The sequence below is a fragment of the Falco rusticolus genome, chromosome 1 (genome assembly GCF_015220075.1).
Source record: "Falco rusticolus isolate bFalRus1 chromosome 1, bFalRus1.pri, whole genome shotgun sequence".
NCBI lineage: Eukaryota > Metazoa > Chordata > Aves > Falconiformes > Falconidae > Falco > Falco rusticolus.
Window position 1 is genome coordinate 123,163,909 of NC_051187.1, and position 15,252 is coordinate 123,179,160.

Below are 15,252 nucleotides of genomic sequence, written 5' to 3' on the forward strand. Positions count from 1 at the left end.
CCTTGTCTTCTCCTTCAAAACTTTCATATAATTCCTGCTTTTTCACAACTTTTCACTTGTTTTATCCTTCACCTCCTTCCTACTGCTTCTGCCCATCATCTTAAGGCACCTGACAGGCCTCTCGCTTCCTTCTCCTAACGGCACCTTCAAGGAGGCTCCTGTGCTAACCCCTTTCTACTCCCAGCACTCAAGTACTAGTGAATCAACAACACCCCCCTAACCTTATTATTTTATAAAGGTGCATCCCCTGCTCACTGCACGTGCATAAAACACACTGTGGTCACACACGCTTTCTGTTGCTTGAACTATCTTACTGATTACTAATTAAGACCCCGAATGGCCCCACTCACAAGTCTACTGCAGGATCAGGTTCTTCAATTTTAGTCTTGTGAAAAAGGTCTTTCTTCTCCTGCTTATTTCATTTAACAGCTGTCTGATTTCTGACATATTTTCTCCACGACCTATTGCGCTATAAGCAATTCATGTATCCAAAAGGCTCCACATGCATATATTAAGCACAGCTAACAAGGAAAAGGCCAAAGGCCAATTCAGAACTTCCTCAAGTGCTGAGCTTCCCCCCTCCAGCCACCATTAACCTGATGATACCAGTAAGCCTCAGCCACTGTGAGAGAGAGAAACAGGTTTAGTATAGCTGACCTAATAGTTCGCTAAACAATGTGTGAATTCTAACAAGCTGGCTGGCAGCTTACTAATGACTAACTTTGTTTCCCATTAAGTCCACACATGCATATACTGTAAAATGCCAAAAGGTGGCACATGAGCAAGCATCCTCAAACATTCAAGTAAGGGTAAACTATGATAACAGTCATACCTCTCTTGCCATCTTCCATGAAAACCACTTCCCAGCCCTAGCATCACAGGGCTCCACTTTTTCTTATCTCAATAATTTTCAAATCCAGTGGCTTTGGATGACAACACACTTTATGCTGGTACAGATATTCTTGGACTGCACCCTTCTAAACTCTGTAGACAAGATTCAGGTCACCTGTTTTAAGCACATATGCAACTTGGACTTTGCCACGCTAATAAATCAGGTATTGGGAAGCAGCAGGATATTAGGCTCCTTGACCCCACGAAACAATGAAGAGAGGAGAGCATCTCCCAGAAAAGAATTACTGTGGTTAACATATCTGCCTCTCTCCTCAGTGAACAAATTGTAGATCTGCAGCCAAGAGGTGATTCAGTGTTTCTGCATCTTGAACCGGGAGGTGATCAGAGCTAAGTAATGGGAAAAACAGCACAGGACCATGTCTGAATTTCCCCCTTTGACTTGTAGGTGACTGTATTTAAATTTGGTCATTTGTTTAGCTCTTCAACAGCGCTATTAATCTTCCAAAGATACTAGTGATCCCCTTGCCAAAGAGAACATCTGTTACTGCTCCACTTATTTTAGAAAGAAGCTCTCGCCTTGTCTCTTCATTCTTGTTCCTGACAGGGTCCTTACTGCTGTTGATTCTCCCTACTAAATTTTTCCTCCCACCTCCTCCAGTGTGGAAATAAGTTCTCTCACTAGCCACTTGCCCTTCTCCTTAAAGGATAAGAGACTACAAATTGAGATTGGTAAGGATGAAGAGGTGTACAAGCAGTCAGGAGGGCAACATCTGGATGCCAGTTTTACACAGCGTATTCCATCCCCGATTTATGCCGAGCTTTAAAATTTCAATGAGCTATTCCACAGCTCCTTGTAAACATTGTTCGGATTCCTAATCATAACTCTTCCTCCAGGTAAAGGAGGTGGTTAACGTTCTCAAGGCTTCTACGCGTGCCGCTCTGTGCAGAAACCGGCAGGGGGCAATGGAAGAGCTGAGGAACTGCGCTGCTTGTGCTGCTGCTCCTGCTCCTGCTGCTGCTCCTGCGGAGGATGCGTGCCAGCCTTCAGGAAGGCGCTGTGCTGTGAGATTTTAACCTGCATGGTTCGATCTCATTTTTTTCATTATTAACTACAGAAAGCCTAAGCTATCCATACAGCATTATATGCCAAAGCTTAAATAAATCAACTCCCTATATAGATTTTAAATGTCTTCCACACCATTTCCTCCTTATTCAAGATAAATTCACTGGAGACTAATGAATGTGTGAATGCAAGTTCTTTATATGGAGTCTGTTAGTGACCATGCTGAACACAGTTCACCGAATAACGGATTTTTGTTCACTGGAAATTTCAAAATGCAAACACAAACTTTCATTCTTGATCTGAACTGTTCCATTTTGATAAACGGAGCGAAGTTTCACACCATTACTGAAAAGTGTTTTTTTAAACCAACAGAAATTTTTGAGGCAGTTCATGTAGCCAACGGTGCATTTCTTACAGAAGAAAGGTGTGTAAAAACAAGTCATCTAGCTGCAGCTCACCTTGGCCTACTACTTTTTTATTTTCACCTAACGATTTTTACTCTTCCTTTCAAAAACAAAAGCATCCAAGTGAAAATGGTTATCAGATTTATTTAAACCCACATGTAATTAGAATATCTGTCGAAGTTTCCCCAAAATATGTTATCTGAAAGTAACAGACAGAGCTTTAAAAATTCATTTAAAGCCTCTGAATGGTATTTAATGAGAATATCAAGTTTCAGTACCAGGGTACAAGATACATCTGCTAGTTCAAGCTTCGCTTATTCTACAGTCATAAACTTTGCACACAGAATACAAATGAATATGAGTTAAGCACTCTCACCCTTAATCTTGTAGTGGAGATTTCAGCCTTCAGAATGTCAGGGTCATACTTTGTGCTTGATGAGGAGCCTGAGAACACTTTACATGAAAGACAAAAAAAAAAAAAGGAGAAATATTTAAGTACTTTTAGATCATCAATTAGTCCCTTCCTTGATGAATTCTCATTGACCTATGTGTTGGTTTTGGCTGGGATAGAGTTAATTTTCTTCATTTGGATTTGTGCTGGAAACTGTTGATAATGCAGGGGTGTTGTAGTTACTGCTGATCAGTGCCTACACAGAGTTGAGGCTTTTTCTGCTTCTCACCCCACCCCAACCAGCGAGTAGGCTGGGAGTGCACCAGAAGTTGGGAAGGGACACAAGCCAGGGCAGCTGGACCCAACTGACCCGAGGGATATCCCATACCGTATGGCATTGTGCTCAGCATATAAAGCTGGTGGGAAAAAGGAGAAAGAGGGTGACATTCAGAGTTACAGCATTTTGCCTTCCCAAGTAACAGTTACGCACGATGGAGCCCTTGCTTTCCTGGAGATGGCTGAGCACCTGCCTGCCTGCCCATGGGAAGTAGTAAATGAATTCCTTCTTTTGCTTTGCTTGCATGCACAGTTCTTGCTTTACCTATTAAAGCGTCTTTACCTCAACCCACAAATTTTCTCACTTTTACTCCTCTGATTTTCTCCACCATCCCACTGGGGCGGGGAGTGAATGAGAGGCTGTGAGGGGCTTAGTTGCCGGCTGGGATTAAACCGTGACAATCTAAAACTACAAAGTACAGAAAAACATATAATATTTTAAAAAATATATCATTCTATAGAGTAGTCAGCATTGCAGGATGGCAATAATTAATGAATAATCAAAATTTCCCCTTTTTTTCCCCTGTCACTCTCTCTCCTCCTTTGCTCATCCCAGGATTCTAAAGCTGCACCTCATTCTCCCTGGCTTTCTATCCCCATTCTTCTACCTGAGCCATCTTGTGATCACCTCTTCCTGGAAGCTGTGATTTCTAAGGAGATTTCTGGAAAGCAGGAGATTTATTCAGAAGTCTCAGAGGTCTGCTACTCAGTTCTTCCGCAGCTGCCCATGTTAATTTATCACACTATCTACTTCCAAGAGAGATGTCTGGCCAACAACAGGCCTCTGACGGCACTTTACTGCATGGCAGTTCCTTGCCCAACACTGTAACACGTATCCCTACTTCACCCCTGACCACAGCACACAGGCTACAAAATTATTGTATGCTATTCTTGTAAAGCAGAAACAAATTCCCTTCTTGGTCTATTGTAGATACCTGTCCACACGGTAGGGTCATTTCTGTACGCAGCCATGAAGTGCAAGAGATCCTACTTACTTTGAACCTAGATTTGGCAGAATTTTGTTCCGAAAAACTGCATGACAAAATAGATTTCAGAGCCAACTGCTCTAAACCACAGCTCAAAGGAGTTCAGTTGTATCAGAGAGAAGAGGGTTCTCTCCAGCAGAATATCTTTGTATTAAATAATAATAATAACAAAAAAGTAGGGATGCTATCTCTAAAAAAGCCAGAGTACAAGGTGTTCATAGCAAACCTTGAAAACTCATCTTAAAGAGAAACAGGATCCCCTGCAAGGCACAGATCAAAGAAGGCAGATTGTATTCTCTCCTGTACTTACAGCTTGTACGAGAGCTTGATTTTTCTTTGTAGGCATCATTCAGCCGTACATACTCATCCAGTGCAAGTGCTAGCCTCTGTTCTTTCACCTGGTACAGTTCTTTCTGAGTACTGAGAGCATCCTGGGCTATCATAAGATAATCTTTTAACATTCTCTCTTGTTCTTGCCTCCATTGTTTCCTGGGATCTTCTATTTGCGTTGTTTCTTTATGGGAGAAAAAGAAAGGATTTAAAGAGACCTCTGCTGAAACCCACCGACAACTAAATTGTTTCTTTGCATGTAATCCACAATTATAGAACTCCAAACCATAGCTTGTCTTTCATTACTAAGCCAATGCTCAATTTTATTTAAGGTTTTCTTTGCCACAATAGCGTGTGTAAGAAACAGTATTTAAGGGATTGATTGCAAAATTAGGAATTAGCGTGCAACAGGTAAATGCTTACTTAGATCATTTCTACACCTTCAACCTGGAATTAATAACATGGTGAAACTCAAGAAAAAACCTTATTTTTTGCATCAGAGTGTTGGGAAATAACTGGCCCATGAAGTCTTTCAATGACATCTTCAAATTTCTGAATAAAAATGTAAGTATTCTTAGCTATTACATTTTTTTTCAACCCTCCTCCTCCCCACTTCATTACAGACTTAGGTTATTCATGTTCTATAGTGGTTACCTCTCTCCTTTCCCTCTATGAAAATGGTTTTATCTTTTCCCCTGTAACTGAACTAACAGATCATTAACTCTCCAGATCACCTCACCTAGCTCTATCCCTATCCCTGCTAGGCATCTGATCCAAGATACAACTTTCTTTTATGGTCAATAGGCAGAGAGGGTCACCCTCAGAGGGCACTTCACTCCATCAAAGACAGATGCCCAAGATACATGGGACTGAACTGGGTCTTTGAGGTGTCTACTTCTTCCCACTGACTACCCAGGTAATATAAATGAGTAGGCTGGAACAGACCCTTCATTCACAAAGGATTTCAGATCAACCTTTTCAACTCCAGCAGCCACACAGAAGGCAGACTTGCATAGAATGCATAGACAAGAGGATCTGACATAATGTAATGGTATATATTAAGAAAGCATGCGATGAGATCAATCTAATTGTAGGTTTTAAGATTTTTTTAATGTACACATACAATAAGGAAGAGTTAAGGCTGAACGTTCAACCGTATCATTAATATTTCCTGACTTAGTTCAGCACTTTTTGAAGCTGTATAATGAATATTCTTCCTTTAAATCTGTACTAAGTACAAACACGTTTTCATCAGACATAGCCATGAAAAGCTTGAAATCTAAATGCAAGCATGCCCCACACTGCATTTTCTTCTTGAGCTACGTATTACAAATCTACATAGATCTACATAGATAAAAAGTAACATTCAGTACTGAAGTATTTAAGAGCAAAGTATTTACTTCAGAATTTTTACGCAAAAAGGAGGAGGTAATTTATTCCCTGGGTTAGATTTCTGCCACTTGAGTTCTCCGAATTGCTTTACTGGGAGAACCAATGCAGGGGGAAAAAAATGGGAACATGTGTCTGAAGATGGAGGTGGGGGGAGCAGGGCAGGGAGAACTGCAGCAGAACCAGTCTGAGTGAAAGCACTCTTTTCACCATCGTATATCAAAACAGATTTGTAACAGCAAAAGCAGATAAGGGCACATTCTGGTTAATAACAATTTCCCATACAGAGTAACTACCAGTTTTTCAAACACCTGTTTTGGTGTTAATATCACATAAACCAGAAGACATGCAAATAAAAAGAAGCATCCCATAAAACTACCCCTGGGGAATCCTAAACTGACCACGCCTATGGAAGTACTGATGCTTTTAAAACCAAACAAATATGCACACATATACCCCCCTCTCCACCATTTACAAACACAACCAGCTTTTGTATTTCTGCTTGGGAAAGGTATTAGATGCGCACAATGGATGCACAGAGAGCATAAATCATGTAAACCCAAGTGCACTGCATAAAAGATTAAAGCAGAGCAGCTTTATACGCAGTTGGTTTTCCAATAACCCCGACAGGAACACTCTCTCCAAAAGACTAACTATAGCTACAGACACACACACACACACTCTCACATCCATGTTTATAGCCACCTGCTCTTTTTCACAAAGATACCAGGCACACAAAGAAGCAAATCGATACCTTTTCTCTCCTGAACGGTCAACACATGTCCCTATCTGTGGCCACTTACTGCTGTTGTGCTTTAACATACCTCCACATTCACAGGTATTTTAAGAAGTGCTGGTTTCCAGACCTGTCCTTTTTTGTGAAGCAGGATGAAGAGCATGAAGGAGGATTCTCATGGGTCAATGATCAAATAGGATAAATGCAGTTATGTTGGTTTTGTAGAAAAATGTAATGATGTGATTGTGTTTTAAGAGTGCAACCAGCAGCCACCAAATAATCTTACAAGATTGGAAGGTCTCATCTTCGAGCATGTTGTAGGTAATTGCCTTGTAGGTTTTAAGTGAGGATTGCTCAACATGCAGCCCAAAGACCAAATGGAGCCTGCAGAGTTCTAAAACGTGGCCTACAGATGCCCTGTCCTTGGGACTGCAAGAGAAGGACAAAGCTGATCAACAGCAGATTGTCTTGTATTGCTGACAAAGACAATCAAACATATTATTTTTTTGCCTCTCCAAGCTGCATATGTAAAAAAAAAACCAACTCCAAAACTATGGTTATACAAGCTAACATCTATTATACTAATAGTCATAAACAAGTTAAAGGTGACACTGTGTTTTAAAAATTGCACCCTAATTTTAGCATACTGAGGTTTGGGTATTTGCTTGTGTAGGTACATTGACTGGTCAAATTATTCTCAGCCAATTCGATCTGCATGTATTTCATTCTGGAACAAAAACTCACGTGGGAAAATATATAAGCTGGAAAAAGCAGAGCAGTACTGAAATGACTATGCCAGAATTGTTACTCAACCTTTACCAAGCAGAAAAGGCTCTGGAATATTTTTGATTCTAGGCCTTCTTAAATATCACAAAGTGGAAAATCCCAAAAAGCATATCACTTGTTTGGCAAGTTATTCATATGTGTATGTATATATATATGTATAGGTATCTACACACACACACACACCACACACGTGTGTCTGTAGCAGTACCATATGCTTGTACGTCTATAATTTTCAGTGGTCGCAATTTTAATCAGCAGGTTTACCCCACAGAGAAAAAAACCCACAAAACAAAGAACTATGGATAATATTTCTGGTACTGTAAGTGCGGCATTTTGAAAAGTCTGTTCATTTGTACCTTCCAAGAGGCAATACATTTTTCTGAAAAGCAGAGGTCTTTCAAATATTTATACTTCTCAGAGTAAAGCCTCACAAAGATAAGGGGTTTGTTTTCCCTTAGAGGAGAACGTTTTAAGCACCTGCTGTTAAGGTCAAACTAGTATACACAAGAGTATTATTGGGATAGTTGCATGCATGTCATTGAAGAAATAGCTTGCCCAACATTTCAAAAGGAGATGTGAAGTCCTTCCTGCTTAAACCAAAGAGTGAGATTTAAACCACAAAGAACATCCAGACATTTTCTTACCCTTATTATTCAACAGCTGTTGTAAAATAAACTTGGGAGATCTCATTCCTTTTTTAGGGCAGATGAATGTTTCCACTGGTGACTGCAACAGGATGCCTTACAACCTTGTCTGCAGCTGACAAGAATCATCCAACAAACAGATTGCTAGCCAGGCAGACAGGGAGGTGGTGTTTCTGCTGGTCAGGTGAGGAGTAAGCACTGATTATGGGCACTAGACAGAATTTAGGGTTGGGGTTGTACCTGTTCTAGAAAATGCTAACTGGACTTCAACCATCAGCACTGGAGAACAAACAAACCACCCCGCTGGGCATGACTTCTCCAACACTTTTGGCATCACCGGATAGTTAAATTCAAGAGTTCAGCTGTTTCTTGTAGAGAAAATGAAGAAGATAGAGTGGCCATCATTTTCCGTGGCATAAAGTTAGATATGAACTAAAGGAATCTCCTTAAAATGGATCTTTAAACAACCAAGAGTTGCACATCGGGCTCTATTGAGAGCACTGCTTAGGTTTAAAAGAATCTTCATCTATCAACCTTCTCTGTCCAATCATAATGTAGAATAACAACCCATAGTAACAGAATGAAGAAGGTGGTGGCGTACCTAACATTCAAGTTAGACACTCCTAATTTGCCTTGGTTTTAGTGTAAATGGGCAAAGCCACTTGCAAATAAAAATTACCCAATTTTCTTAAGAGATCTCGATTTAAAACCAATTATTTTAACTTTAAACAAACTACTGCAAGTGTGTAGTTAATAAATTCATACAAAAACTATAACCAAGCAATTTATTTCCTCCTGTTTTTAAAGATGCGAGTGACAACCCCTACTGGGGGGAAAATTCTGTGAGACAGAGCACGCTTGTGGTCTCAGCCAGCGGAATCGCACAAGCGGCAGGACGGCACGCTCCACCCAAGGACGTTCCTGTGCGCTGAAACGATCACGGCTCCGTAAGGCAGGAGAGGAAGCTGCACTGGCTTTAATCATCCTGCTATTCATGAAATGCACTCTTCCTGGCTCACTGCCAGCCGGCTTCGATGCACTTAAACTCAGCCCAAACAATAATTCAAAGCCAACACGCCAGGACTGACTTTATGCCTTGGAAATTTTGTTTATTCCTTTGACTCAAACTTGCTTCAAGGGCAGCAAAGTTATACATGTTCTGTGTGCTTATACATACGAGATACATAGGATAGAGGCAATAGTCAGGGATGCCATTTTTTTTATTAAGCAAGATATTTTCATATGTTTTGTTCCTGTCTGCTATCAGGAAGCTCTGCCAAATTTTTACAGTCTGCTTGAACAGAAGGAAACTATTACCTTATCAGCAGTAGATTGTATTTCCCTAAAATACATGAAATTAAAATCCCACTACTAAATCCCACAGGGAAGGGAAGGGAAGGGCTCCCTGACGCCCTACTGCTAGACATGAGAGAACTGGACATTTTACTACAGGCTTAACAATAAGTGGAAGCAATAGTTTTCCAACATGTCCCCTTGCCAAACAAAATAATAGCATCGACTGGCTCTAGAGCGACCCACATGTAAGCTGCCTTCAGTCAGACACATTGCGTTTAAGCAACACAGAACAAGTACTCTCAGGGAGTCCCAGTTAAAAAAATGCCAGAGGTGCTAGGTGGCTGCTTGAGAAGGACACACAGACAGCAAGAGACAAAATTGTGACACTTTTCAGGATGAAAAGTACACTCTCATCTGTTTAAACACATGCCCTTATTATTCCAGTTTGTAAATGCAGCAGAATCACCATTGCAGAAGAGACGGTATTCCAAGGGAAACTAGTTGACCTGGCTAGAAACAAGGACCAGAGACTTCAGCTCCCATGGAGGAGCGCCCGGGGGGGGGGAACTGCATGTCACAGCTGGAGCTGCTGTAACAGCCCCCCTTCTTGGCAGGGACGGCTTCCACCACATCACCTCAGCCCACATTCCCCAACGTTACACAACCACATGTTCTCTTTTGCACAGTCGCTGGTGCTCATGCAAGCCCGCACAAAGCCTATGCAATGTACTAAACCCACCCAAACACTCAAAAAGATAATACGAAAGCAGATACATCACGTTCTGGCAGGTCAGGTGAGTTGTGCTATGTCACCTAAGGTCCAACAAGCCAGTATAAAGGAGGAAGAGCCACCCAGCTTGGGAAGGAACTAGACATCCCTTTTTTTGGCAGCAGTAAGCCTACTCGCAGATCTAGTTATCCATTAGAATCTTAAGTATGGATCTATGCATCAATACCATGCACCTTCTCCCTCACAGACTAACTTACAGGAAAGTTTCCCTACCAGGAAACGAGGGCTACAAGGCAAGAGACGGCAAAACGGCAGCAGCTGCCCCCTGAAAAAAGGAGCGCTCAGACTGACGCAGAAGCGTGCCGCGCACAGCCGGCCATGCTCCGGGCTGCACCACGTCGCAACTCAGCTAGATGCTTTGCGTCAGGGTGGCGATTTCTCAGCGTTAAATGGCAGTTTTCATCAGTTCGCTAAGTGATGGAAAGGTAACTCCACGACACCCGACATCTCTGGTTATCTTGCATGCTAACCGCAGGACTATTACCTCCAAGCACGCTGAACCCCACCTTCAAGAGAGCAACACAGGCCTCCAAGAGCTGACTACATTCAGGATCCCTCAGTCACTGGTGCTTCTCCTGAAGCCCAGTGGCTGTTGAAAGCGTGCAAGCTAAGCCCAGATTCTTTTTCCAACGCCTTCGGTGTGGTAGGATTACGTCCTACTCCACACGGATGGTTTGAGGAGGGGATACCTGGAAAGCAGCCTACCGCGTGCTGAGGGCAAGCCAAAGGGGGGCCACTTGCAGCAAAGGAGAACCCAGATTTCAATGGCATCTCACGCCAAACTCTCTCAAGATGGCACAAACAAAGCCAACAACCACCCTTTGACATACAACATCAGAAGAGGAAAATAGTGTCTGACATCAACCATCGCAGGGTAACGCAAATTAGCTTAGTGGTGGGTGGTGAAAGCAATTTTATCAACATTACATAATCACTATGGATACGTTTATTCTACAAGTATATCCCACGTTCCTTGATAAACAAACTGGCTTTCAAATCTGCAGCACTTTTGCCTGCAATCAGACAAAAAAACACTCAGGGGGGAAAAAAAAGACTGCAAATATTACTTCATCGTACTTCAGCTGGCACAACAAATATTGCAGGCAGCTGAGACACAAGTCTTAATGAACAGCAAAGGAACAAATGCACTAGTACTAGTTTCAGGAAGAATAACCAAGTGTTATTAGACTGGCGTAAGGAATGCACTTTATTGCTTACATACTAGAGGCTTTCTTATTCCTTTCCCCCCACACTTTTTAGAAGACTTACAATTCAAACAACAAAAAGAAGCAATTTGTACCCCAAAATTTGAGGAAGAATGCACAAATATTACATCATTTCACCCTGATATGTTTAATAGGTACATCAAGAATATCACATTACAGAGAGAGCAGTTTCAGTAAGACACTGAAGCCCAACAAGATAACACATACAATGTCTTAAAAATGATCTAACACATTAATGGATACTCAGAGCAAATCACATTCTAGCACGTAATAAGATGGAATATGGGTTCTAAAGAGAGAAGACATGGAGGAAAATTAGATTATTCAGAGTATGCTTGGAAACGAGCTCTCTACAGTTTGTTTCCTGCCATAGAACTTGCACACAAAAAATGCCTCCTCCCTTCCAGATACATTCTTCACTCTTCCATAAAATAATTCTGGGCTTGAATTTGAGTAACGAGAGAAAACGAGAATGTTTTCCAGCTATAGTGTGCAAGCATGAGCAGATTTCCAAGAAATATTTATTCAGAGATTTTTATGAAGAAATACTGAACGCGTTATCCTTATGGCACATTAGTTTCCTCTACATATCGGGTAGCATATGCTTACATATCTTAAAGAGTCAAATGCAGTAGAAACTCTGAGCGTTTTGCTCTACATTATCCAGTAAGTAGGTAATGTTCTACTGCTATGGCTATCAGAACTAAGACTTAAGGAAAAAGATGCATGTATGATCTTTATATAAAAGTCAGCAGCTAAAATGATCTTTAATCCAGAGCCTTCATTGCTTGAGCCCTCCTTCTGTAGCCAGCGTGCATCAGATTACTCTAATCCCTTCCTACGGCCAGGGCACGATAAAGATACTTACCTATAAATAAGATTCAAGATAAGACACACTGCACTTGGGTTTTCACCATATGTGTTTGCTGACAGAAAAGAGTCTTCACAATTGTTTCCCAAACGCTTGCACGTCACCACTTGCTTCTGATGGTGGCGGGTCGTGGGAACAAACAGTGCACGTTTATGATCACGATACACCATTCGACTCCCTCAAGCTAATGATAATTGCAGACTCATGGTGGGATTTTCAGATTTATTCCTTGTTTGAAAATAGTTTGGCATACTTTTATAGATGCAGATGCACTACAAGTCCCAGGCTGGAGCAGAGAAGAGTCAGTCTATCCACAAAAAATCCCTCTGTTAGATAAACCAGTTGCACAAGCGTAAATTGGCATGAAAGCCTTTAAGATTACAACAGAAACAGAATACCCATAGTTAAAATATTGTACTGTAAGTGTCAAACAGTGTAGGTAAATAGCTAGGCTTTGAAATTTTAAGAAGGAAGGAAAACAAGAAGGGAAATCGGGACCTCTGATGAATTCTGTTCTCAGCTAAGCAGACACAAATCCCTCTACCTCTACGCTTCTTGATGTTTTATCATCACCAACTCAATTTGCTTTTTCGTTGTGGATGGAACAGCGATAGAAAGCTGTCTCTGGGAACAGTGATAGAAAGCTGTCTCTGGGAAAGGTACATTTCATGCTTCCAATGTGGACAATTAAAACTAACAAGGGAGGAGCTGCAGAAGCAGAGAAGGCAGATGTCCAACACAGTTTTGAAAAGTGCTGGGGGTGGAGGGCAGGGAGAAAAATCATCATATTGAATAGAGAGTGGCAAAAAAGGAGTGATGTGATGGTCTGAAATACTACTGGGATAGGAGCAGCTATTCCTTCCTATCCTTATCTTTTAAATATCGTCATTCAGTTCCTTTCTGTTATCTTTGCTGCTTGACATTACTAACAGCAGAGTATGTATTCTATAGGTTAACTAGATCTATGTGATGAAGAAAACAGCTACTTGCCTGGTTATTCCTGAGCCTGAAAAATAAGAACTGTAAGTAAAGGGGATAAGTTATTTAGGAATACGTAGGGTGTCGAAGGCAAGACAGAACTTCTCCCAGCCCACGATTCCCCCAGACTATTCGTGTCAAGCCAAAAGTACAAGTTTCCCATTCTTGCTCCCGTTAACTCCACTGCTGTTCATCTACACATACCCCACGCAATGATCCAGATCAGAAAACCTGAGCAACTGGGGGAAGGAAGAGGAGGCGGAGGATGACAACTCACACCCCTCGGGAAGCAGACTGCTTCCCCAGTGTCTGTGTTTACTACATACACCCACACGATGTGGGGGCAGGAACCAGAACAAGCAACGACTGCTGCTTTAGCTGCCGCCACCAGCTGAGAAGTGCACCTGGAAATCACAGCCTCAGAGTCAAAACTGCTTCCCGGCAAGCCTGCGCAGGGCGCGGAACGGATGAAAGTTCAAGGGTGTCATTTCAAATACCTTTAACCAGCGCTACCACGAAAAGCAGCTGTCCCCTGTCTCTTCCGCCTGCCTATTCATTCATATCTCGCCAGGTCACCTTCCCTCTCTTACTTGCATAAATAGGGGTGTGGAAACGAGAGCAAATAGCAACTTTTTTTTTTTTTTTTTTTTTTTTTTTCCATACCAGATTAGTTTCAACTCGAATCAAGCTCCCTGATCTGATTCACTGTCTGGCCATGCAAATGTCCATGCCAGTATAAGCAAAAACATTGCAGGGACAGAACAAAAGGCCAGAGGTAGCAATAGAGCAGGACCAATTCTTTCAGAGATTGTATCAGCTTAAAAGTGTTTGCAAATAAGCTCTAAGAGCATAAATATTTGCATCTCGGCCACTTAACACCTGATGTTGAAAACCTTGCAGAAGAATTGGAAAATTTTGAAACTGATGACTTTGCCTGTAGATACATGAAATAAAATGGAGTAATAGGTTCGCGTTATTTTTAGTATTGCCTTCAATTCCTAACTGTGTTATTTAGCACAATTAGTAAATGTTAGCAAATTAGCTGAAGTAGATGAACACACGAGTACATATATGCAATAACAATTGTAAGAGTGACCAGCGTAAGCGATAAAATCTTGGGACTCTCCCAAACCACAGTAAGAAGGATCCTGCACCAAAAGAACTCCCCGGTCCCTGAACACTAAAAAACATCCCTTCAGTCATCCCTCTAACAAAGGGCGCTACCGAACCACAGGGTAAGCGTTTAGGTTCTTATAGTATTAGCTACCCACATCATATGCATGTTCTGTCTTGCCAGATGGCCTGTAATCTGGTCTCCCTTGAAGCTGAAAGCATCACATTAAAACTCCTAATTGGGGTAATATATTCATAATGACCTCAGTTAGTGTTTCTCAAAGTGGGTTACATCACCCAAAAGGATCATGAGAAAGCTCTAAGGCAATCAGTAAGAGCTAGAAAAAAATAAACTATATTTGAAAAAAAAAACCAAAACCAAACACCCTCTCATTAAAATATATAAAATTATAGAAAATGTGTGATGATAATAAAACCAAATTATACTTAAACATACTGACACCAAAAGAAAGTTCCTCAAGTCTGAGGGAGTGTTTTACAATTGTGGACTGCTCAGAGACAGCTCTTATCCCCATGTGGAGAAGAAATGGGAGATTCCACTGGGAGTTAAGGAAAGCAGGCTTTTCTCAGATTTGTATGGGAGAAGGGAAGGTAAAGGACTAAGACTGATGATTACACAGATGGGGAAAATATTTAATTTTTTTTTAAAGAAAGGTATTTTGATTCAAATACATTTTGAAGATTTACAGAAATTTGGCAAAATTTTTAGAACTTTGCAAGGCTCAGCCTAGCACTGTTTTCTTGAAATCTGTGGGAGTTTTGCTAATATCCACCTTTCAAGACAAGTGGAATTAAGTCCTACACGGCCACTAATGGAAATTCCATCCATCCTTAACATTTTCAACCTTGAGTTTTTAACCGAAAAGGCACGAACAACTGTCAGTAAGACCTTCTGAATTTACAGTCTATGGCACTAAGGTCTGGCCTGCTGCTCATAGCTTATTGGGTTGGTTTGAGAAATTTAACAAGATCAACCATTTTTACTATGATGGCTCCAAAGTTCTGTGGACAACCTGACACTCCATAGCTGTATCAGATGT

General features: G+C 41.3%; 1 protein-coding gene across 6 annotated transcripts in view; it reads right to left on the reverse strand.

Annotated features, from left to right (window-relative positions):
* WWC2 (WW and C2 domain containing 2) overlaps positions 1–15,252 on the reverse strand; it is a 104,788-nt gene that overhangs the window by 49,098 nt on the left and 40,438 nt on the right. For all 6 annotated transcript variants that reach the window (XM_037399024.1, XM_037399014.1, XM_037399060.1 and 3 more), the window contains exons 3-4: positions 4,343–4,546; positions 2,696–2,772 (exon numbers count right to left, since the gene is read on the reverse strand). In XM_037399024.1, the coding sequence (XP_037254921.1) occupies positions 2,696–2,772; positions 4,343–4,546 (281 nt within the window). The remainder of the gene's footprint in view (positions 1–2,695; positions 2,773–4,342; positions 4,547–15,252) is intronic.